This window comes from Sander lucioperca, chromosome 3, assembly GCF_008315115.2.
Source record: "Sander lucioperca isolate FBNREF2018 chromosome 3, SLUC_FBN_1.2, whole genome shotgun sequence".
NCBI classification, from domain to species: Eukaryota; Metazoa; Chordata; class Actinopteri; order Perciformes; family Percidae; genus Sander; species Sander lucioperca.
The window spans coordinates 33352816-33379542 of record NC_050175.1 but is presented as its reverse complement, the minus strand read 5'-3'; the positions used below and the strand labels follow the sequence as shown (position 1 = coordinate 33379542).

Below are 26727 nucleotides of genomic sequence, written 5' to 3'. Positions count from 1 at the left end.
TGGACAGATAGTCTAGCTAGCTGTCTAACCCTGCAGAGATCTGAGGAGCAGTTAACCATAGTGCTCATAAATCCACTGGAGTTTAGAACGCCAATACACAATAAAAAGAGGAAGGTAACGGACATCCGGCCGAAAAGACGAAAATCCGCCGGAATTTTCGGCGGCACCGGAGCAATCCCGGAAGTGGAATGTCGTGGATAAAGACTATACGTCATTAGGATTTTGTATTGGTGCCAGACTTTGGTGTCAGTTCTATTGAAGTTAATGGGGCAGGCATGGCAGGTCCCACTATAACCCATCATATCTGTGTTGTTTCACCTTTGACTGAAAAATGCTTCCACAAAATTAAAGAAAAAAACATGGCTCTGAATGTTTACAACATGTGGCTCCATCCTTGATCATGGCTTTGTCCAGCAGGTGCATATATCTCTAGCCCCCTGTTTGGGTTAAGATAGCTGCTACATCATGATACATGACCAATAGGGCAGGTCTGACATTACTCATGACAAGGATTAAGTTGGAGAGGCGGTAACGGAACATTTGTTGTCATTCCCCCCCCCTCTGTATCGTATGTGATTAAAACTGCCACCGCAGTCAGGTGATACCGTAGGCATAGATTTCGGGGGGGGGATGCAGGGGATATGTCCATTACAGAATTCCTAAACACGAGGAGCCCAGCTGTTGGCTGAGTTTGACCAGGGCTCATGGTTCATGCTACTATATAAAGACTGTGGAAAGGATCTCCAGAGATCAGCCTAGCATCTGCACAAACATGTTTCAAATGTGTGAAGTCCAGACCAGACCAAGGACCACTTACCCAATATAAAAAAACTCACAGACCACCTAACTGTCAAAATAACCCCCAAAACAACAGGCCTCCTACTTTAACAGACTATTGCAAATTACAGCCAAACTAAATGACTTTTTACAATGAATTTTTACAAATAGCTGACTCCCTCATTGTCTCTGTTGCCATCTCATTGGGAAGAATGTTGCTGCTTATGCTGAGAATGCAGCGACCATGAATTTTATTCCTCCGCATTTTCTCCAAAGGTCACGGTGATCATTTGTGACATAAATTGAAGGCATTGTCGCATGGCTTCATAGCTTAAGTCCGACAACACGGAAAAAACAGCCAAATCAAATAATATCAGTTTGAATTTACATACCAGTTTATTTAATATTGAAAACACCACATCTATGCTACTCACTATTTGGGCTTTGGAATTGTTCGCAGAGAGTTTGAGAAACACAGTTGACTTTTAAATGACTAAATCTAGTGGACCACGACTCGACCACCGGTTATGATTTGACACTATGAGTACAATTGAATTGACTTTGAGGAATACTGCCTTATTCTCCTTTTTTTATAAAGCAAATTGAACCCCAGTTTGTCTTAAAAGTGCTATATAAAGTGATGTTAGTTTTTTCTGACATGTTATATATGGCCTGTGTTATTTGATGTCAGTGCTGCTGAATTATTAGGCTCGTTCGAGACGAGCCAGATCTGCGCAGAATCGATCACCGGCAATCGCCGCCCAATGCATGCCGGTTAGATTTGTGTCTGACTTGATCCTGACTTGCTCTGACGTCATGCACACGTTGGCAACGATAACCTCACGAGATCAAGGCGGCCGCAGTTTTTAGAGCCAGGCGCCGCAGTTGCTCTCCACCGACTGCAAGACCCAGACGGACTCAGAGCATGCTGGGAAACGCCGGCCACTCAGCTGACAGCTGATTGGTTCACAATCGACTTGATAACGTTTTATATAAACTTTTTATTGATTTTGATTTGGAGGGATTTTAACTGCTATTTGTTTGATTTAAAGGCTTATTCTGTACAGAACACGTGTGGCTGATAGTGACGTTTAGAAGTCAGAGAAACTCAATCTGTTAAGATTACGGATCATCTACAGTGTGTTGTTAATTAAAATCAGCAACAGATCGCATGTAGAGCATTTTAACAGCTACTCTGTCATAATAAAAACAACTGGAGACTGTGTAGGTGCTGATATATGGGTCTGATAACATTTTATTAAATCGGAATCGGACCATAATGTTTCTGTCACTTCCTGTTCAGCTGGAAGGCTGCTGGTATCGGCTGGAAACTGTCCGACTTGACAGCGGATTTTTGTCACCGCCCCCGGCTGCTCCCGCCTGCTCTCGTCCACTTTACAGGCGAGGCGCAGTTTATCTCGAATTAACCTAGTGACAGTATTGCAGTGTTCAGTGCCGGCATTTTATAGATCCCAGAACTGTAGTGTGATTGGCCGGCTCTGTTGTGATAGGTGAACGGCAGGAAGTTGTACCAACCAGAAGACGGGGTGCAGCTGACAGTGATCAACGGGCATGATGGGAAGGTGGTGGAGAACAAAGGCTTCAGGAACTCCATCTTACAGGGCATCCCTGCACAGATCGACAACTACGTCAGTGGACTGAGAGACGGGTAAACGCTGCTCATTTCCTGCCCAACTACACTAAAAACTAGGGCTGTCAATCGATTCAAATATTTAATCAGAATTAATCGCATGATTGTCTATAGTTAACTTGCGGTTGCTCGCAAATTAATCACATTTTTTATTTGTTCTAAATGTTCTTTAAACAGGATATTTTCGCCTACTTACAGTGCATTCAAATCAACTCAGAGGTGTTGTAAGTGTGGGGGACATAACTTTAGTCTTGTGGAGAGAACCATCTGGAAGGGCTTTGGAAATTAACCTGCCATTTTCTTTATCCATTTTTGCTCAAGGAGCTTTGTTTCTGCTAGCTGCCCACAACGTTACAGCTGTATTGCTTTCTGATTTCCCAAATTACGGAGCGGCCCGAATAAAACGAATTTGAGTTAACTCGTTATTATGCGCTCATTTTGACAGCCCTACTAAAAATCCTTCAACAGCTTGCTCTACCAATCTGTTTAAGATACTTCATTGTGATTTACCATCATGTTGTGACAACTTTTTTCCTTTTTTGGGGTTTTTGGATGTGTGGGCCTCCAAAAGAACTGAATTGAATTGCCGCAAAGTGTTAATACACTGAGCCAAATGCTTTCATGATCATTCCATTTGACAAACTAGAGTCTCAGGCTCCAGTATAACACACAGCTTAAGAGATACATGCAGCTACTTTCAGCTACATGTGAATACTAAAATGATGCGCTGTCTCTCACTCTGTCTGTAGTTCCATCGTCCTCATTACGTCTAAGGGCCGTCTGGTTACCAGAGGATCCTGGACTAAAGTCCTTGAAAGACTTGGAGCTGACAAAAGCATCAAATTGAAAGGTAACTAACTCTAGGTCTGCTGAGATCAATGTGCTCACAATGGCCCTCATTTATGAAGCGTGTGTACGACCAAAAACAGGCGTAGGACGGGCGTACGCCGATTCCTGCAATTTATCAATTTGAACGTGAGCGTAGGCTGCAATAAAATCACACGTCTGGTCTGAACTCGTGTACGCAAGTTTTCGAGTCAGTGTGGACTTGCGGTGCAGCATATACAAAGTTTATCAGGAGAAGGAGAAGTCATCAGTTGATCACTTATCAGCAATGGCAGATCTGGCTCTTTTAAAAGACCTCTATTCGCTGGTACAACAGTGCACACGTACGCACACGGGCCTCGGATTGATTAAGGGCAGATGGCTCATGGTCTTGCATCAGCGGGGGGACCCTACTATACACGGCAGAAAAATTCTGCAACATTGTTTTAGCCTGTGGGGTTCTGGAGCCAGATGACCCGATGCCCAGAGAGCAGTGTCCAGCACAGCCCCAACTGGGGCTATACGAAGGAGACAGGATATTATTCCTCGCTTTTAAAAGGTATATTGTTATGGTTGGCAATGATACTCAATACAGGAAACATGACGATGCACAACATTTATTTCTGCCATTGACCGATATATTTCGGCTTGTTTTTCCAGCCCCTCTGCTGTCAGGAGACAGGGTCGAGGTGGTGGTCCAGCACGGGGGGCGGAGGACACGCGCTCTCCCTCACAGTTCTGACTCATGTAAAAAACATGAGTAAAATAAAAGACACTGCATAAACTCCGCTACTGTGTGTTTATTTAAATATACGTAAACCATGTAGGCCTAAGAGATTGCAATATAAGCCTGTATATTACTATGGGGACTATAACATACATATGTCAAGGATGTATACATTAAATAAACTTCAGCTGGAGTCCGATTTACCACGGCAACACTGTTCACTGCATCAGTGATCTCTTTCCATTCCGCATTATTTCTACAGCCTTAAATACCAGTTTTCAGGCTGACAAAACTACAAACGTAAGTGCAAATGAACCTGAGATATCAGGGTTTCAATCTCCACCTCTGAAAAGTGCCGCTTCTCAGCCGGATTACGTCTCACCATGTCGTAAATTGTAGGGGCGAGGCCTCAAAACCCAGAATATATTGGGGCGTGATATTTAAATTACGATCGTTTCCAGCCACTGCATTTATCAATGTACGACCATTCTTACGCTCTGATTGGTGTGATACGAACGTTTCATGAATCACACGTGAAGCCTGTCGTAAGATGATTTCTGCGCTCATATCTGCACTGGTTTCTACGTTAGGTTGATAAATAAGGGCTAGTGGGTATACTGTTCTTGGAATGCATTGGACAAAACACTGCATTTTCAACAGAAATGCACTGGATGGAGCTGTTGCTTCATTGGTTGCATTTTACCCAGGTCACAGTGTAACAAGAATGTCCAAATACTGCCATTTGGACATTGCAGAACGAAAAACATATCTATCAAAAATGTACACAGCTAACAAAAATGGCACAACCAAAAGTGATAGAATGGAAAACAACATAAGCAACACACAACAGTCAGGTTGCAACTACATTTCTCTGATCAACGATTAGACATTAGGGTAATATGTAAACATAAATTACATAGGAAGATCAAAAAGAAAAGACTGGTTAATGGCTAATCTCTTGGTGTGTGTGTGTGTGTGTGTGTGTGTGTGTGTGCGTGTGTTGTGTGTCTTGTATATCTTGGCATTTGTATACTCTTCACTGATTGTTTTTGCACTTGTTTTATTATAATTGTCTTTTGTATGTAAAGCACAAAATGTTAAAGGAACACGCCAACTTATTGGGACTTTCGCTTATTCACCGTAACCCCCAGAGTTAGATAAGTCTAACTCATCTCCTTGCGTGTTGTAACTCTGTCAGACGGCTCCACCGGTAGCTTAGCCTAGCACAGATCCTGAAGGTAATCGGTTCCAACTAGCCTACTGCTCCGAATAAGTGACAAAATAATGCCAACATGTTCCTATTTACATGTTGTGATTTGTATAGTCACAGCGTGTACAAATAACAACGTCACATGAGACACAGCCATCTTCTAACCGTATAACCGAAGGGTATGTATGGACTTATCTAACTGTGGGGGTTACGGTGAGTAAGCTAAAGTCCCAATAAGTCGGCGTGTTCCTTTAAGAGCATTTGTGTTTGACTATGTGTTGTATAAATAAAGTTGATTTGAGTTGACATGAGTCACAAATGTTAACGGAAGTTTAAATTGGAAAACTATTGGAAAAGCAGCAACATTCTTACATTAACCAGCCTTATGACTTTACTTGGTGTCATACAGTTATTATGAATCACAGCCCCTTGCTTCCACTGACTAGAACAGGAGGCTCCTGTTCAGAATGGGCTGTTCAGAAGTGAATGTGTGGCTAAAAAACACCCTGGCGCTCTGATTATTTCAATAACGTTAATGTGATGTGGTCTCCCTGCAGATAAACTGGCATTTGTGGGCTTCAAGGGCTCCTTTCACCCTGACTGGATCCATCTGGAGGTGGACACCGACCGGGCCAAGATCCACCAGGTCCTGCCTGTCCCTGTGGTCCACAAGATGAAGCTATGAGAGAGAGAGAGAGGCAGGCAGGCAGGCAGGCAGGCAGAGTGGGGAGGACAGCCAAGAGACTATGTAGCCCCTGAGATAACTGACACACATTAGCCCCCGCCCCACCCCACCCTGACAAAAAATGCAATGACACACACGTACACATGCATACTGCCAGCACTGCAGAGTCAGCTGCTCCAAGCCATTGTCCAGGATCAGAGGAGTTTTCTCTAGGTTTGGCGGTGAGAACGAATTATGGGATTTTGTGTGTTGGAAAAAAAGGGAAGACCCTCTCCCAGAGCCATCACTGCCCACAATGAACTCTCTATGTGTAGGTAATCCCATCAGTAGAGGTCTTAAGGCTGCGTTCAGATTAGATCAGGTAGTCCGGCTACCCTGCAGCGGTGTGGGAGTGTCACTTCAGTTCAATACATATTTTTCTCTTACCCGTAGTGATACTCATCAGTCTAGATCAGAGGTCTCCAACAGGGGGTCCGGGACCCCTAGGCGGCCCTCAGAGTCACTGCAGACGGGGCACCAAAGTATTATTAATTTTTTGAAAGTAAAAAAAAAAAAATGAAAATGCCTTAACATGAATCCAACATATTATTAGCAAATATAGCCAATTTGTGAAAAAAACACAATGATAAGGTAAGGTAGTCACTAAGATCCACAGATACAGTTCATTCGAAGGATTCACTGTGCCACATGTATGTTTAACATTAAAACATTATTTATAAAATCACGGAAACAATTATTTAATAGCTTAGTATTCTGTACACTAAAAAGGTACAGCATGTATAAAGGCTTTAGGCCGCCATACACGTTATGTAGGCCCAGTTTTATATGAAACTCCATTTTATACAACATATGTAGTAGGGGGTCCCTGCTCCGTCTCTCTCTCAGATAAGGGGTCCTTGGCTTAAAAAACGTTGAAGACCCCTGCTCTAGACTGATAAATAGCACTACAGGTATAAGGATAAATGTGTATTTTTGATTTTGGGGTGAACTGTCCCTTTAATGACAATTTCTGTGACATCCCTTTGTGTTTTTTTACAAGGACTATATATTTACCATTATTGTTTTCGACAGTCTGATTGCCGGTTACGTGATTGGCCGCCGCAGCGTGACGTCAGGTTGCGTTTCTCCAAAAGTTGAATTTTTTTTCTGTTCCGCCTTAAGCGTGATTTATACTTCTGTGTAAAATCTACGCCGTTGCTACGTACATAGGTACGTGGAGACACGAACCTACGCCGGACCCTACGCCGTAGCCTGACGTGCACCTCTCGAAAAATTTAACTACACGTCGCTTGGTCGTGGCTTGGTAGTGTTGCATTTCCCTCCCCGACTCATTTCCTGGTTCTCCTTCTCCATAAACAACATGAAATCAAGGAGAGGGTTAACTTTTCCTGCTACAGATTTCCCACCTTGGTCAGAAAGCACAGGGGAGACATTTTGTTTCTATCACTATGACTCTAGAGACACTACTTGCTCCGACACTAATCGCCGTCACTCTCTCACTTTCTCCCTCGCTCTATCACCCACTCCCCACACACACGTGCCCGCTCGACGCAGACACCAACGCACAAGTATAAACACCAGGGGTCTCATTTATAAAACTGCGTAGGATCCTTACTAAAAGTGTAGGTACGCCCAAAAGCCAAAAATGGCGTACGCCAAAAAAAATTCTGATTTAAAAAAAACGTGTGTGCGCGCACATCTGTAAGCAATGTTCCCTTTATAAATCACAGATTACCCAGAGCGCGTACGTGAATCAGCCTCTTATCCCGCCCTGTACACGCCCATTTTTAACCATAAATAGTCAATGCAAAGCACCTCATGAATGCTGATCAGTATGTTAATGACCCTGGCAGTTGTTCTTTCGTTATGCCGAATCATGCCGAATCATGCCAAGTCATGATGACTGGCGGGGAAAAAGCAAAAAACTTCTCAAACGTCCAAAATGGCAGGCATTACGGCACTCGGGGACAGCTTCGATATACCAGACCTATATGATAAGATTTAACAGAACTATATATTATATCCAAACAAGCCTAAGCGATAAAGTTGAAGATTATATATAATATTTATATAAAACACTTAGCTGTTTGACATTTCCCTCCGGAAACAGCCGCTTGCCCCCAGAGTTGCAAGGACCTGTATTTGGACCGAGATGGCACAGTTCCGGCGCGATGCCCTCTCTAGTGGACCCAATTCAGTACATAGATCCAAGAGCACAGCTTTAGGCAATTTAAATCGGCATATTAGCCAGTCATCGTCATGGTCCCTGAAGCCTCTTCTTCTCCTGATTCTTTTATTGCCGTAGTCCTCCTGCAGGGCCAGCAGGGCCAGCAGTGCCAGCAGTGCCATCATGCAGCATTACGCACGGGTTCACCGCAGAATTTATATGTTTACAACATATTGTGATTGTTAACACCTTGCCAAAATCACAGCATCAACTAGTCGTATCCCCAACCCCGAGATACAATTTGAAGATGAAAGTGTAATAGGCAAACACACTTTTCTTCATGCAGGTTTTGTCATGAACATTATTAAAGTTATTAAGAGTATGCGTCTTGATAACACGCCAATAATGGCATACGAATTGGCGTGTCATACATACGCCACTTTATGAGATCAGTCTGCTCAAGGTACACTGATTAAAGCTTTGGCAGAGAAACCGGACTGAAGACAGTTAAACTTTCAATATTTTGTACATGGTCTGTCCTGTAACGGACTTCGCTATTGGTTTACCCCCAGCACTCTGACATCTACAACAGAAACATGGATACCCATTGGTGTGACTTTTGGATGACACTGTTAGAAAGAGCTGTTTGATCATGTTGTTAAGGTTGAGCTATACACTTTTGGGTCAATTTCTCCTCAGCGACATTCCTGGTCTTGAACTTGTTTGTCACTCAAACGGAACTGCGTGAAAAAGAGAGTCTCACACCGCTCCACACATCTGGCAAATCACTGGTTGAAGTGGTTTTGGTTTTAGTAGGGAGTTTTAGATACTTTTCACTCAACTTTTAAGTGAGGAATAATGGAAGGCTGTATCCAGTATAAAGCAACGTATAAGCTATTCGTTAAAGTTTATGTACAGCCAGGGTTCAGACACTGAGGCCCTGTTGCTTGGTTCCCCCGATCTTGGGAAGATTATCTAACCAATAGCGAAGTCTGTTACAAATCTACTCAGAGGATCACAAAGAATTTTGAATTACTCTAATTTACCTCCTACAAAAGACAATTATACACAAGTATTTTTTACAACAGAAGACATGGTGTCACCCAGATTAAGTTTTAATTAACAAATGTGCAAAATATTCTGTGCCAGTGCTTTTCAGTTGGATAGTCTTTCAATATACATGCTTGGCAACTACATTGGGATTAGGTACAAAACGATTTTGTTAATAGAAGGAGAAGATTGTGATCACGATCATGATCATGATCGGGTCACTGAACAGGCATACCAAGCCCAGGATCCCAAAGGGGTCAGGGAGCTGCAAAACAGCTACAAAGAAATGCTAAATGAAAACAAAGAGATGAAGAGTGGCTACAAAGAGACACATAAACGCTACGAACAACTTCTTAGTCATCTGAGTCACTTTTGTGTCTTTGAGAGTCCTGGTTCACTGAGACTCATCTTTCCAAACAGTCTAGTTTGGCCTGGACCAAAGTTCCTCTGATAGCTGTCTAAACAAACTATACCAAATGGGCAAATCCACAAGAGTTTGTTTGAACTATTAGCAAGAAACATAAATGCTATTACCAGTCCCTCCAGGATTTCGCGATGTTGCGATCGCGTCAATTCACGCAAATTCAACCAATCACGTGACTTTGGTGCGACTCGCAATTTTGACCAATCACCGCAACTTTTCCGCAAATTTGACCAATAACCGGAGTTTCCCGCGACTTCAACCAATCCCAGCAGTCCCACGTGCCAGACTTTACGTCTGAGTGCCACTGACCAAGAGTGAGAGAGAGCTTGTTTCCGATATGAGACGATACTTGAACATCTCACATTTACCAACAAAACGTACAGCGAAAGATTGTGCAAAACATTTCAGACCGTCCTGCCAAACTGTATACATTTTAACATCAATGTACGCTGTAACGATTTTTCACTCTAAAGTCAGCGGCTGCTGTTTCAATCCTGTCGGCTCTCTGCAGCGGGCGGGGCTGCTGCTCATACAGTTCCCCACGCTACAAACACACAAACACACACGGTGGATGTAGGAAAAACCGGAGATGAAACAATACGATTACCTAAATTAAGGACAGCTACTCTCGTTATTGTAAGTGCAATGATAAGTTAAAGTCCAATAAGTGCTTTATCAAACTGAATGTGTGTCCCAGGCCAGAATAGGAAATTAACTAACAATGTAAAGATCAACAAGTCACTGACACATATGTTCACATTTGATTCATTCAATAAATTATTATTTTCTGTCTTAAATCCACCAGCCATTTTCATATTATACCAACATTTGCAGCATCATGAGCCTTTTTGTTAAGGTTACTAGGAAAACTCAGCCCAGAGTAGTTTTATTCTCCCCGAAACAAGTTTCTTATTTGTTTTGTATAGTTTAAAGAACTATACAAAAAAAATCGCAACTTTTTTTGCAATTTTCACTCTCTCGCAACTTCATTGCAACAAACATACGAGACATCGCAACTTTTATCGCAATTTTTTACAAAAGCTCCCACAAAATCAGGCATTTTGGGTCGCAACAATCTATAAAAAAGGCCGCGAAATCCTGGAAGGACTTATTACAAAGAGTTGTGTATGACTGAGGTTGGTAGGAGACTGGGTTTATTCACTTTTACGTTGATCATTTAACAACGATCATTTCCAAGAGTTTCTTTTTCCAGCCTGGTTGTTTAATATTTGTATAACTACCGGCCAATTCTCCAATGGATTGTCAGCCGATGGTTGCTAGGTGAATTATGCTGCAAAAGCAATGCCTGTATATGAACAGAGGGTGCAAATACTAAGACCGTGTGAGTGAGCTGATCAAACGCATGTATAATGTGCGTGCTGCATCACCGAGCGTCCTTTCCATGCAGGTCTCTGTGGTATGTAACACGTGTAGACGTCAAGTGGTTTCTTGGTTATATGCCTGCTTTGTTTGACTAAACTGTTTAAAAAGAGAACAGAGAAAAAGAAGAAAAAGAAGAAGAAGAAACAAAAAGAGAAACATTCCTTGTTTTGCATCCAGACCAGTGGTTGTAAACCCGCTCTGTACCGAGCACTCGCTCACTTGATATTGTGATGTTTTCCTCCCATGTTTTTTTTTTTTTTTTTTCATATCAGTGTTTGTGATATCCATCCGCCTGTGCTTTTTGGAGTGAACCAGCAAGAAGCCCATAAGAATATAAAATTAAAAGTAAATTGGTCATTGAATGTTAAATCAGGGACTTTGTAAATGTGCAATTTCCCCCATTTCAAAAATAATAATTAAAGGAAATCTTCTTTTCAATCTGGCGAGAAAAAGGATTCCCCTACCTTCGCCGAAATAGCTGGTCTTTTTTCGGAGGTTGTTGCAGTAATTTAGTGTTTTGTATGTTTGTGTTTTTAAAAAATCCACAGATTGCTAAGAGATATATTTTATACTAATTTATTGTACAGACACAGTTTATCCAAATGTACAAGGGCCATCTTTTGAGTTGTATTGTATTACTGTCCGGTATGTACTGTATACTGTATGTCAGAGACCATTATTGCTCCATTTTAAAAGATTTGTATCATCTGTACATGCATATGACTCTCGGTATAGTTGGATTGTTTTAACTGTACACCAAATGGATGTGTTGTATATGTGGCTTGGACTTGTAAAGTAAGCTCCATGACTTTGAATTTCTTTGAGGACTTTTGTACAGAAATAAATGATGATGACCAGTTTGTCTGACTGTAACTGTGTCCGCACATCTGTTTGTCCCTGCTGGGACAAACAAATACTGTATATTATGCTGATGTTTGAGCAAGGGCGTAACTTTGTGTTCAACATTGAGGGGGGGGTTGAGATCTCCAACTATCTAGGGAGGTCCTGGGACATGTATGCATGTATTTTAAAAAAAGCAACAGAAACGAAAAAATTGTCGAAAACAAACTCGGAAAAAAAAGAGACAAAAACGTCCAAAAAAGTGTCCAAAAAAACCTTGAAAAAGGGGACAAAACTGTAACTGTTGCTTCTACCTGTTTGGTCATCACATCCACATCTTAAAAGAAACTTTTCTTGTTTGCATATCTTCTGGAGACACAAAGAATCATACTCCAAATATATTATCTGTAAAGTTATAGATCAACGATAAATGTGATTCTGTCAATAGTTCCCAGCTTTATCTGCATTCCACTATCATTTAAATATACTACATGAGCAAAGGTATGTGGTCACCCAGACATTTGACTCATATCTGATACGTGTGATTGGGACACCATGGGCATCACTGTGCTGCTCTGACAGCCTCCACTCTTCAGTTTTCAGGCTTTTCACCAGATGTTGGAACCTGTCTGCAGGCTAGACAAGTTCCTCCACATCAAACTGAAAAAACTATTTCCTTATGGACCTGGCTTTGTCATGTTGAAACAGAAAAAGGACAAACAAAAAACCAGACGCTGACAGACACTCAGTGCGTGTACATGACAGCAGTAACTGGTTGAGTGATTAACCAGGTTATCAATCAATCAATGAACATTTATTTATATAGCACTTTCCAGTAACCAACAGGTATCCAAAGTGCTTAACATCAGAATCAAGACTAAAACACACATCATGTAACATTTCCTACAATAAAAAGAATGACACATAGAAACAATAAAGTCGAAAGAGGTTGCATATAAATAGGAGTTATAGGGTTATGCCAGTTCTCCCCGTATACATGAGCAGGGAAGAATCAAGGGGGTAAAGCTTCAGAGCTCGAACCTCCTATGGCGCCATTGTGATGCTACAAAGCGATCACCCGACGTTAGCATTCTATTGACTGCCATTCATTTTGACGTCACTTTGACAGCCAATAACTTTACATCTGAAGCGTTTAAAGACTTTATTTGTCCATTGTTTATTTCTAAAGAAACACGACAATGTATAAAAGGCTCCATTACCTTGTATCTCATGTTATGGCTCCGTAGTAGACGTTTTTGTAAAAATAGGCTAACCATTGTGTCATAACCACGCAACTTACTGTCGCATAGTAGAGGAATTACCGTATAGTACAGGAGAAGCTTGCAGGCAGTTTCGACTTACATTAGCTGCTTAAGTTTAATTACTAATGTTAACTAGCATTTTAGTTAGCAGTAATTAGCCTGTGTCCATGTTATCTCCTTACATATGCCTACGCTCTCCGTCTCTGCAAGATTGGGAATGATTTAGATTTCTCTTAGCACAGCTACCAGAAGACTTACAACTTTCAGACACGTTGCTCACGTCACATTTACGCCGTTTCTCTCAGTTGGAGGCTGCGCAGTAACGCTCAGCGCTCATCGGAAAAGTGCTTCTAATATCCTTCACTGGTCTCCGTCCAGAGCAACGGGATCTGTTGGTCCATTCTTATATACTGTCTATGGGAAGAATGGGAAGAATGACGGGAGTAACTCCACTCCGGTACAGTAGGTGGCACTCTGCCAACGTACAACTGCCTTTTTCATCCGGTTGACCTATCAAAAATTACATTTTTTACAACATTAACACACTCTTGTCACAGCGTAGGTAAGCACCGTGCTCACGCCAATCTTAAAGATTTCCTTTAGTTGTAGCTAAGAGCCCAGGCCCAAACTAGACAGGCACCCAGATACTTTTGACCATATCATTGATTTAGTCTGTATTGTCCAATTACATCTGCATGTTGTCAGCCACTACGGTACAGAACGCTGTAACCGGCAGCCGCAAACAGACTTGCAATGTAATTCTATAGGGAAAATGTGCATTATCAATATCTGTCCACTTAAAGTTCTGTCTTTGCCACTGACAGGCTCAGATTATTATTCTAAGTGTCTGACAATATTATGGAAAGGATTTCTACAGACAGACCTTTTTGTTAAAGAGTAAGATCCTTTTTGTTTAACAAATCACCATCACCAAACTCATTGGAGACACCATTTAAAAAAACAGTACTTATTTAACAAAAAGAGCTATCTCTGTAGGGATTCTTTCCATAATGTTGTCAGACACTTAGAATAATAATCTGAACATGTCAGCGGCAAAAACAGAACTTTAAGTGGACAAAAATTTAAGATGAACATTTGCCCATTAACGTAACATTGCAGCTTGTTTTGCCGCTGTCTTGCTTAATACTGTACCAATTTCAAAGACTGTTGTTCCCATCAGATACAAAGACAAGGCAAAAAGGGGTCCAGGTTGAAAAACAACCATTTTAATTTAAAACCAGCAGGATAAGAAGTGCAAACTCCTCACACTGGAGTACCATATGTGATTCAACCCTCAATGATAGACATCTCATATGATTGTATAAAAAAGATTTATTTTCATATTCAGTGAAAAATCAAACAGAAAATGTGGGTGCTACTTTTGTATCAAATCTTGAAGTGCTGCTGGATGTGAACAAGGACCTGAACATACCAGGACTCTAAGGTTTGATGAATGACTCAATGTCTGTACCAGTAACGTTTCATTTGGTGATAATCTTAACAAAAACAGAACTACAGAGATTAGACAGGACGGATTTTACTTGACAAGAGCTTGTTACCACCCCGTGACAAAATGATGACTTCAAAACTGTAGTGTACTCGAATTTTAAATCGCGATTATGATTTTGTCTCCTGACGGTCGCAAAAAACACACTTTACGTTTTTTCAAGTAAACTAATAGTTTGTCCTGTGTTCTAAATGAAAAATAAAAAGTTCAAACGGGAAACGTATTAAACAAATCAACAGTGAAAACACCTTCAACTGTGAAATTTCCCTTAACTGTTTCACTGTTTTCAAGTTCAATAACAATCAGCTTTCCAAAAGTCAATGAAGTTATCGTGTTAAATAATTGTGATTTCGATATTGACCAAAAATATTGGTGATAATTATTTGTTTTTTCCATCATTGAGCGGCCCTACGTTCCAGTGAGAGAGAGGTGGAGAAAAAGACAACAAGCCTCTTGAGTTATGATAGCAGCTGAGCAGTTCATGTTAACGGGCCCAGTAGGGCTAGGGCTGGGTACAGAATTCAATACTTTTTTAGGCACCGACTGAATAGCCTCTGAAGTATCGAGTATCAAAAAAAAAAAAGCCTCAGTATTCAATACCCAAATTCAATACCTCCGGAGTAAATCTCATCAGCGTCAATGAGCCAATAGGCATGCAGCATGCTTGCTGCTACCAAGATCTAATAATGTCTGTGATTGGCTGTCTAATATTACGTAGAGGCAAGCAGGAAAAACTATGTTACACACAGAGATGGGGCTCACGTAGTAGGTGCTGGAAAATACATGAAAAGATTTGTGCCGTAATGTCATTTCTTTTTGTTTTATCATAAAAAAAAGTATCGTTTAGGAACCAGTATCGTTTAGGAACCGGTATCGAAGTCACGGTATTGGTATTGGTATCGAAAATCTTCACCAACCCTAAGCAGGACTTATTACTTCACACATATCACTGACTCTGAAGCTCTGTGTCTTCACATGTTCCTGCAGCCCCTCGCCACAGTTTGGTGGTCAGAATACCCCTCCTCCAAGGCCCGAGGAAAAGAGCCCTGGGAATGTTCCTCCGTCACAGCTCGTGTTTCAGATGGCCGGCAGTGTTCCCCTCCAGGTCCGGCTTCTTGCTCTCCGTCTTCCTCTTGCTCTTCTTCTTGGCGTTGCCTTCACTCTGTTGCTTGTGCTTGGCATCGTCCTGCTTCTTGGCAGCCATCCCAGGGAACACCTGTCCCTCCACGGTGACATCGGCGCAGCGCTGCTGGCTCACCAGGAAGTCTTTGACCTCCCAGGCCAGACTGCCATCCCGCAGCATGAAGATGGCCCTGTTGGAGCCCACCACGAACCTGCGGGGGGACAGCACACATCAGACCAGCTACGCTTCACTACTGGACATTAGCCTCTGTTTAGGGCTGCAAAACATATCGTTTTTTTTTGTTTTTTTTTTAATTGTCATCGCAATATCAACTGCCTTTAAACACATAATTAAACACATCGCGAAAGGCTGCGCCATATCGTGCAAGACGCTCATATTTTGTGTTAGTTATAAGAAAATATCGGTAGAAAACTGCACATTAAAATGTAACTGTCGTTTTTTAAGTGATGCCTTTTAAATTCAATTCAATGTTCAATTTGTTCAATATAATGTTGGAAATAATTTCCTTTCATTTGTTTTAAATTCAACAAGCAATTTGTTGTATTTGCAGAATACTGAAAGCAGCATAACTGAGTAGGCCTACACATTAATATCTGTGTATTTATCGCAAGTAATATTGTTTTCGCAATATTCAACAATGTTATTGCATATTTCCCTCATATTGTACCTCTGTTGTTTTTAGTGACTTTATAAAACAGCTAGATTACTAGGGCTGGGTACCTAATTCAATACTTTTTAGAAACACCACTAAAGTATTGAGTATCTAAAAATGCCTCGTCATTCAATACCCAAGGAGTAAAACTCATCAGTGTCAGTGAGCCAATCAGCACGCAGCATGCTTCTTCTAATAATGCGGATGATTGGCTGTCTAGGAAAAACTCTACGTTACACAGAGACGGGACTCACGTAGTAGGAGCTGAAAAATAACTAAAAAGATTAATTAATTAATGAGTAATGTTTAATTTCTTTTTGTTTTATAAAATTTGTATAGAAAAAAGTATTGTTTAGGAACCGGTATCTAAATCACGTATTGGTACCGGTATCAAACATTTTCGAACGATACCCAGCCCTATAGATTAATAAAATAAGCTTCATTTGATGTTCAAGTGACATGCAATGTTGGAATAAGAAGAGAGGAGAATAAATCTGAAATACAATGAGGTAAACTAGAGCTGCAAAGATTCATCGATTAGTTGTCAATTATTAAGTTAATCACTGACTATTTTGATAATTAATTAAAAGGTTAGAGTCATTTTTAATGGAAAAGAAGTCTCTGATTCCAGCTTCTTAAATATAAGCATATAATATTAGGAAATACTGTATTTCCTAATGTCTTCACTCCTCTGTGACAGTAAACTGACTATCTTTGAGTTGTGGTCAAAACAAGACATTTGAGGATGTCATCTTGGGCTTTGGGAAACACTGATCCACAACAACTAATCCATTCATCCAGGAAATTATCCCCACATTAATGAAAATAATTGTTAAGCTGCAGCCCTAGTTTGGTACTAGTTAAGGTAAGTATAATATATCATCACAAAAACAACACTGCAGACAACTAAGCAAACTCCATCCACTATAACCCTTGAGATGAAGTTGAAAGCTCCGGAGAAAAGCTAGTAAGGACCTTGAACATAAAAATGTAGCCCTCTTACACATCACTGGCGGAATGTAACTTAGAACACTTACTCCAGTACTGTACTTAAGTACAAATGTTGAGGTACTTGTACTTTACTTTGTCTTTTCATGCCACTTTCTACTTCTACTCTGCTACATTTCAGAGAAATATTGTACTTTTTACTCCACTACATTCATCTGACAGCTTTCGTTACTAGTTACTTTACACATTAGGATTTCTGCACACAAAACACATGTTTATAAAATCTGATGTTTTATTATAAATGAAACTAGCCATTCCAGTTTCTAAAATGTGAGGATTTTACTTTACTTTTAATCCTTTAAGTACACTTCCCTGATGATCCTTACAGACTTTTACTTAAGTAACATTTTCAATGCAGGACTTTTACAGTGTTTTTACAGTGTGGTATTTGTACTTTTACTTAAGTAAAGGATCTGAATACTTTTTCCACCGCTGATCATTGGGCTTGAGTCTCCAACATGAAGTAGTGTCAGTGCTTGGGCTCCAGTCTGTAATAGCTTGCAGCTATCCCGTCTGCAAACCACCAGGTGGCACTGTGCTCACTGCTCCGAAGCTTCACATCTTTCTACAGCACACACAGGAACGTATCATCGTTTTTTTTGGCGACAATTTTTAAAATCAATTCCTTTCCCTAGAATCAATATTTTTTATTTATTTATTTTACCAATGACCACCTAAATATGTTCTGTTTCTACGGTACCGCCGACGGCGACTACATCATATCCGTTTCCAGCAAAATCCATGTTATGTTCTTCTTTATAAATGAAATAAATGTCAGACTGACTGACTTGTGATGTGCATTCTTCTTAGAAAACAACTAGTTTTTAGAAATGTCTCATGATATATTGAAGAAGAAGTGCATTATTCAACTTTTGTTTTTGTTAAAGAAGGAAAGGAAAATCACAATACTCAATACTATCGAATGGCAACACTTCTAGAATCTCAAATGAAAATCGCAATGCAAATCCAATTGGGGGGGGACGGGGGGACTACGTAAGGCAGTAAGCATGATCGGTCCGTATTTGACAGAAATCTATGCATTTTCCTGTTATTTCTGACAATTTGATAAACAAAAATGTGTTATGCTTGAGTAAATGAAACCCCAATTAACAAAACTGGTTAAAAATAATAATAATAATAATAATAATAATAATAATAATAATAATAATAATTTAAAAAAAACTGAGATTAGCATATTCAAGTTTATTTTCTGCTTGTTCAACAGTTGTTTGGTAAATTGCTAACACATTTCGCTAAAACACATTTAGAGAGGATTTGAAGTGCTATTTTTATTCTCAATTCTTGTCATTTTAGTGCTGGTGATTTTCCTTTGGGCCTCTATCTACCTACACTACCAGTCAAGTTTGGGGTCACTTAGAAATTTCCATTCGACTCCATTACAGACAGAATACCAGCTGAGCTCAGTTGCATTGTTTTTTTAATCAGGGCAGCAGTTTTCAGATTACATTATGTGCTTACATAATTGCAAAAGGGTTCTCGACTGTTGTAGAAAGAAGTGGCTTATCTTTAATGCAATATCTACATTGCCCATTATTAGCAACCATTCATCCAATGTTCCAAAGGCACATTCTGTTTACTAATCTGATATCATTTTAAAAGGCTAACTGAGAAAACATTGGAGAACCTGTTTGCAATTATGTAAGCTCATAATGTAATCTGAAAACTGCTGCCATGGTTAAAAAAAACAATGCAACTGATCTCAGCTGGTATTCTGTCTATAATCTAGAGTTGAGCCGGATACTCGTTTCAGTACGGATAAAGCACTTTTGCCGAGTACGAGTATTATACGAGTAATATGAGTAATATCTGTGCTCGGATTGAATAAAAATCCTCATTGGGTAGCTGACTGTGTCTGCGTTCTGTGATAGGCTAGTCAGTCACAGCGCCCCTCCCCTACACACATACAGATTTATTGTGTTGCTGTGTCCCGCTCTGCTCACTCACACACAGAACACTGAGAAGAGAACAGCTCTCTCTCTCTCTCTCTCTGTCTGTCTGTCTGTTTCTCCCTCAGTCACTCAGGTTCGCGGGTCTTTTCCGTTAACGTTTAGGGTTTCTTCAGCTTCAGGTTTGTTTTTTACTTCGGTTTGTAGTACTTACTTATTAACCAGTAGAGTTCTGGTAAACGTGGGGTTTGTTCACACGTGGTGCTTGGTAGAAGGCGACTCGCGTTGCGTCTCTGCCTGTCGGAGATTTTTTTTCTTTTTTAAACCGTCAGCTGACTGAAATAAATCACACTGATCATAACAAATTTCTAAAAAAAAAGAAAGTTATATTGAGTATGAAAACTCTTGCTCATTACATTTTACTTCATAATTGCAACCGCATGTGTTGTATTCATTGTTGCAAAACTTGTTCTGTATATAGTTTGTTTGTTATTGTGATCAAAACCATTGATCTGAAGCTCAATGCTGATGCTGTCATGTAAATAGTTTTCTAATCAGCAATAAATATAACAATTTCTGATCAACCCATATCAATTGCATGCTTAAAATAACATACCGGTTAAAGCCCCGCCCATCTCAAGACAACCCGACCCACTTCCGGGTTAAATCCTGTCCACTTCCGGGTTAGGCCCCGCCCAGTCCGAGTACAGATACAGATAATTCATATGGTTAACAGATACAGATAATGCTGTACTCGCTCATCCCTAGAAATTTCTAAGTGACCCCAAACCTGACCGGTAGTGTACCTACCTACCTACCTATCAATCATCTACCTACCTACCTACCTACCTACCTACCTATCTATCTATATACCTACCTACCTACCTACCTACCTCTGGATATCGTAGTTGGCGTTGAAGAGGCTGCCCTGCCACAGGCCTGTGATCTCCTCGGTCTCTTTCTCCGTGGGATCCCCCGACACAGTAGCAAAAACCATCAGAGTCTTGCCCTTCTTGGACATCTTGAGCAGCTCTTCGGGCTTAGAGGGGTCCACCTTGGCGAAGTCGATGGGAGGGGGAGACCTCTTGTGCTCTGGGAGGTCCCCTTCCTCAATCTCATCGTCCTCCTGTGGAATACACACAGGGAGTCCCCCGAGGTTAAGATTCTTACAAATAAATTGGCGCAAAAACTATGAAATTAGTTCGAAAAAAGACGATGTTGTGCACATCCATGTAGTTGCTGGTGCAGGACAAGAAAGTGAATGTTCAAATAAGGTAAAGTATTATTTCCGCAGCATTAAGCTGTTGTGCAGACTTTACCTTCTTTGGACAAAAACTATGAAATGACATACTGTATTAGGGCTGTAGCGATACACTAATCTCACGATACGATACACGATATTCAGCTCACAATACGATATATATCACGATATTCAGCCAACGATACGATTCGATATAATTCGATACACTTACATCATTTTCTGAAAGATTTAAAGGGGACAGTGATTTTGGTGACATATTGTGAGTATTCCATTTACTTGGATTTAATTAATTGAACTGAAAACTAAAAACATCAATTACACAATATATGTCTCTGACTGGACAGAGTGTCTACAGCTTGCAAATGCTGGACAAAATGAATCAAAGATGTGTTGAGAAAATTAGTTCCATTTATTGAAACAGTGCAAACTGTAGCTTACAAGCTTTTGAAAAGTAAATAAAGTGCAGTATTGCAATTAACAATGGAGAGTTAAAAAGTGCAGCAAGTGGCCTGTTCTGAACAGTTTCTTTGACAGCTTTTTTAGCTTGACACTGAACATATGAGGTAGCCAGTCTAGCCACCAGGTAAGTAAACATAGTACCACGGCTTCTCCTCAGAACACACCGAAGAAACGCCAACTTGAGCATACGCTCTGCGCGTGCGCGAAGCGTAACACGTCTCCATAGCGCTGCTCTGTATTGTTTCCATTAACAGTCTGATTGTTTCCCAGAAAATGAACCGGCAGCTGATTGGACGAATGCGTCACGTGGTTCTTTTTTCTCCAGAAATTCACAGCCAGACTGTCATGGCGGCTTGTTCAGAATACAATCTCATATTGTACTAAAATAGTTCACCGAAACGTGTTTCTGAAAACATTTTAAGTGAGAAATAGGCCATGCAGTTGCTAAATCTGTCTTCATTTCAGATCGACAAAGGTTAGTTTAAAAGATTTTCGTCAGATTTTGAGAGGCTCATCCGCTCGCCATTTCCGGGTGAGTCCCGACTGCCCTGTCTCCGACTGAACATGTCGGGTCGGCCCAAAATGAAGGCCGACAGCTTCTCAATGGACGACGTCACGGAACACACCGAACAGACTCGAGTCACCGACCTCGCCAGACGGTCCAACAGCTCTGTGTGTTAACGCCCGCAGACATCGGTGTCTGTGTAAAGTTAGTACGGGTAACTTGCTCTACAGCGACACTAGCGGCTGGCTGACCAAATCGCACTTCTTGCAACGCGAACGGGGGTAAACACGGGGGATTTGAATGGGACTTATGTATTGATACTCGCGGCTTAAAAATCGATACTTTCTTGGGCAAAAAAATATTGATTTATATCGCAGAATCGATAAAATTGCTCAGCCTTATACTGTATAGGGTTTCCCGCAGCACTTTGCAGTTTAGGCGGCCCACCTTAACAACACGCGCATGCCGCCTTAACTGAGTCTTCAAAAAAAAAAAATATATATATATATAACCGCAAGTCGCATCAACACAGTCTGTAGGAAACAAGGTAACGGCGAGTTGTAAAGATACCACCAATCACAACGGAAAGAGCATTTGCTGGCGGTGAGTGTAACTGTCATTTATTCACATTTAAAAGGGATAAATCGCCATTTCACCGTTGCGTGTGCGTCGGAGTTTGTCAACAAATGTGTGGCAGCTGGGGCATGCCCGGGCAGAGACCGGGTGAGTGGACTTACCACATACGGCAGGCAGAGAACATTTATATATGTTTCTCTGTCCTTTTCTTCACATCATGAGGCTTTCTTCTCTTGTTTCAACGAAGTGAATACATGACGAAGTCACTGGAAATATCCATCACCTCTCGCGCGTGGATTCTCAACGTCCCGGCTGTTGGCCGGTCTTTGAGACACAGCTTTTTTTTTTTTTTTTTTAATCACTACACGCGGTTCACAATACACGGTTAGTTAGCGTAGTTAACTTCTCCTCCTCCCCCCCCCCGGTCAGATGGCAAACCTACTACCTTAACTAACAAATTTTCTGCGAGAAACCTTGCTGTATATTTGAAAATTTTAGTTACATTTTGTTTGCTTTTTACAGTTTTATTTTTACAACTGGTTACACAATTCACAGCTAACCATTAAGAATTTAACAGTTAGTCATATAAAGGTAAAAAACCCTTTACCAGTAAAACATCAACTGTACTAGGTCCGCACTATATGAAAATAAGGGATATGCGATAACGTTGAATATCACTTGCGATAAACAGTGTACTCAGTTCTGCTGCTTTCAGTATTCTGGTAAAATACAACAAACTGCTTGAGAAATTTAGAAACAAAGGCACTGCTAAAAAAGTTTTTTTTTTTTTTTTTTACATTTCACCCAGTGTTTCCTCTATGTTGATTTTGTAGTGGCGGTCCGCCATGGCCCCATGTTCGGACAAACCTGCCCCCACTGCTAAAAAAACAAAAATCACTGATGACGAAACACTGATTTCACGCACAAAGAAAATTACATTTTGCCGTTTTCTACTGATATTTTCTTTCAACTAACACAAAAAATACTGAGTGTCTTTTGCAATATGTCGCAACCTTTTGCGATATGTTTATTGTGCCAGTTGAGCCCTGAAGTGTACGTACAAATTACATTATAAATCATATCTTCACAGTTTTAAATGCACTGTTCTTTAAAATGTAGGCTACATTTCAGAGTTGTTTTTAATGTATTTTTAAGACGTTTTTTAAACTACTTGGAGTGGGGCGACTCGGTGGGACATAGCTAGTCATATTTTCAAATCTCCAGTTAGCTTTTAGAAATGAGTTAATGAAGGGCGCTGTGGAATCTGTGTTACAGCTTTCTTAAATTCTCAATTTCTCGATTCCTTCATTGAGTCTATTATCACAGAAACCTTTGGGATCTACATTAATGCTGCCATTTTTCTGTGAGTGACACCAGCCGGACCTTGTCGAAAAAAAAAAAAGACACTTTCCACCGAGCTAAACAAGTTTTGTGCGGCAAACCCTAACGTTACATATCATCCAGCTATAAATCCTGCACATTTTACTTATAGATTAATCTCTGGTACTACAGTACCACACTAATTTCTGGACTTATCTCTCCCAGGTTAGCAACTAATACAAACATGGGCTAATGCTTAGAGTTACAGTAACGTTAACGATAGATACTAAGGAGTTGCATTTTCCTGATGATGCATACTAACGCAACGATACATGCCTAGCTAACGGCTAGGCTAGTTGCTAGCTAATGACTGACGACTGACTCCGTTACCTCCCATTGTTCCAGGAGCCGTGCCATATCTGCGTCATTGTAGTCTCGGATATCCTTCTTTTTCTTGGGCTTATTTTGGCTATCAGTCGCTAATATACAAAGCAAATATGTGCACAGAAGGAGCAACACACATTTCCACCTGAAGTCAGACGCCATGTTTACAGATGGTGTGTTCTCATTGGCTCTGGAGTCTGCCGGTCACAAGACGGGCGGGGCGTGTCAGAGATATAACGCCGACCGGAGGCACGCACACCATAGAAAGGAATTTCAAAATAATGCCAGTATTATTAAAAATGTTGTCTTAAAGTGGTTATATTTATTGTTAAACCCTCAAAAGTTTTGTATAGGTCCTGGGCATGTGTGTGTAGTTGAGGCCTGTGTGTAATGTGTGTAACAACAGAGTGTAAACAAAAAAAAAATGTTATTTACCCCTTGGGGGATTAATAAAATATGTCTTCTTCTTCTTCTTCTTTTTCTTCTTCTTTTTCTTGGCTATGGCAAGCCGTTTTAACATTTAATCGAACTACCAAAGCCCAGCTACGGAAAGCCGTTCCACTCCCTATTAAGCCCCATTGTACCTACTTTGGTTGCAGTTCCACCAGAGTTCCACTGGGGGTGATCACGGTCCAGTGCAAAATGAATGGGACCCTATGGAACTAGACGGCTAAATTTGTCTCTTTCGCCTGATTGTCGTTGAGAAATCTCAGATTTGATTGTAGTTTTTGCAAGTTCAACATGGATTATAGGTCAAAAGTTGAATGAACGAGTACTTATGCCCTTTCGATTTGTTACAGGTTGAGTCGTTGTTGCCCATAACACGCTAGCATTCTGCTAATGAATGCTGATTGGTCAGTGAAGGACTGATTACGATCGGAGATCCCGCTTGACGGCATCCGAAGCAGAACCAGAATGCCAGAGTGAATATTTCGGCGTGGTCTTTAAAACATTAGCAAACCTCTTTCTAGCACGTGTATTGACAGGGAGAGCCTAATCTGTCAGCTGTGTTGTCGATGCCTCGAGAGAAAAAAGGAAGCGACTCAGAGCTTGCCGTAAAGCAGAATCTCTGGCCGTATATGTGTATGACGTAATTGACATTTTAAAAGGCTTTTTAGAACAAAAAAGCCACTTTAAAAAAATCTAACACCCAGCAGTGTGTATTTTCTTAGCCTCCCCTTTCAAATGCAACATTCAAATTACTAGACAAAAAATTATATTCTGAGAAAAGTGGATTTTGAGGGGTATAGCTCCATAGAGTCCCATTCATTCTGCACTGGCCTGTGAGCGCCCCCTATATGGAACTCTGGTGGAACTGCAACCAGTTCAGAAGCCGGAAGTAACGAGAGAGTGGAACTTCTTCCCATATTAGAAATTCTTTGGAACTACACTGCTATGTAATAACATTGTCACTGCCCGATGTGAGTCGTGTGCAGATGTGAGTCGCGCATGCTCAGATTTAAACTGTTTACGGCATAACGTGTCATACTGAAATTTGTGAAATCTATAAAATAATAAACGTTTCTCTTTACATACAATAACAGAAGATGGTAATCATTTCAAAAACGTTGTAGCTATCTATGACTGTTTGGTTGCTAACGTTAGCTCAAAATGCCATTCAAGTGACAGCCTTTGTTGTGTTTGATTGCTAACTTTTAGCTAGCAGTCATTTCAAAAACGTTTTGGCTATCTATGACTGTTTGATTGCTAACGTTAGCTCAAAACGCCATTAAGTGACAGCCTTTATTGTGTTTGATTGCTAACTTGTAGCCAGCAGCAGCAGTCATTTCAAAAACGTTTTAGCTATCTATGATTGTTTGATTGCTAACGTTAGCTCATAGACTGTGCGTTAGCTCAAAAAGCCATTAGCATCTTGTAGGCTACTTGTCGCAAAGTGACGCATGCGCGACTCACATCTGCACTCGACTCACATCGGGCAGTGACAACATTTTAGATATCTATATTAGCATTTCTCCTAGTCAACATTAATTATATGTCAAATATATCCACAATGACATTCTTACCTGTATACATTTTATTTCAACTTTGATTGTACTAGGCTACTAGTAAAAAACTAAATGTAAGATTTTAAGGATTTTCTTCAAATCCTTAAAAAGTATTAGTGGCCGTTTTAACATTTAAAGCTAGACTGGATAGTTATTGCAAATATCTGTAATTTAATTATTCCTAGTCAAACACAACATTTCAGATATCCACAATGACATTCTTCCTATCCACAATTGTGATTTCAAATATCTACAATGTCATTCTTCCTAGGACAAATGATGTCACTTTGCTATTCATGTGTATTGGGCTTTCAATTTCAGATATCCACAATGTCCAGAATCGACATTCTAGATATTATCTGCAATTGAATTGTTAGTAGGAAGAACTACAATTTAAAATATCTACAATCCAATTGTTACTGTCATAATTTTAATTCAAGTTATTCAAAAATGTAAAACAGATATCCACAATACATTTGTGGAATATTTGCCATTGCATTGTTTCTAGTCATGATTCTATAATTGCAGATATATGAAATAAATCTTTGTGGATATCTGTAATTAAATGTGTATTAGTCAAAATGTAAATGTATTTTAGACAAAATTACATTGTGGATATCTGGAATGGTTTTCTCTCTGGGTCGAGTGAATAAAAAAGAATTGCCGTCACTATTGATTGTCACTTGGCGATTAAAAAATATCTGGTTCGTGCAGGATGTCCCGTGTCGCGCAAGTGATTATTCCAGTGACATTCTCTACGGACCAGTTTAAGCACTGGTCTTTAACTCCAACTTCTATCGGCTGAGGAACCTCAACCGAGTGGTGCCAAAAAAAAGTAAATAAGTGTGCTACAGGGTTTTTTCCTGCAGAGAGGAATGTTTTGCGCCCCCCAAAGAGGTTTTAGCCAGTGCCAAAAGAAAAACACCACACCAAAATGACAAGCATTGAGAATAAAAATAGCAATTTAAATCCTGTCCGAATGTGTTATAGAGCAATT

At 40.4% G+C, this 26727-nt stretch overlaps 2 protein-coding genes across 3 annotated transcripts in view; one reads left to right on the top strand and one right to left on the bottom strand.

Moving 5' to 3' along the window:
* Window positions 1-6457, top strand: part of LOC116050761 (cell migration inducing hyaluronidase 1) — a 252036-nt gene extending 245579 nt beyond the window's left edge. For both annotated transcript variants that reach the window (XM_031300979.2, XM_031300980.2), the window contains exons 27-29: window positions 2289-2446; window positions 3178-3278; window positions 5748-6457. In XM_031300979.2, coding sequence (XP_031156839.1) covers window positions 2289-2446; window positions 3178-3278; window positions 5748-5875 — 387 coding nt within the window. In that variant the 3' untranslated portion in view covers window positions 5876-6457. The remainder of the gene's footprint in view (window positions 1-2288; window positions 2447-3177; window positions 3279-5747) is intronic.
* An 8890-nt stretch (window positions 6458-15347) lies between these two features.
* On the bottom strand, window positions 15348-23954 carry mesd (mesoderm development LRP chaperone). Its single transcript, XM_031300989.2, has 3 exons — window positions 23731-23954; window positions 20113-20345; window positions 15348-15842 (listed from the first exon to the last, which is right to left on the bottom strand). Exons 1-3 carry the CDS (start codon window positions 23884-23886, stop codon window positions 15572-15574), a joined length of 660 nt encoding a protein of 219 aa, XP_031156849.1. The 5' UTR covers window positions 23887-23954; the 3' UTR covers window positions 15348-15571.
* Window positions 23955-26727: the final 2773 nt, after the last annotated feature.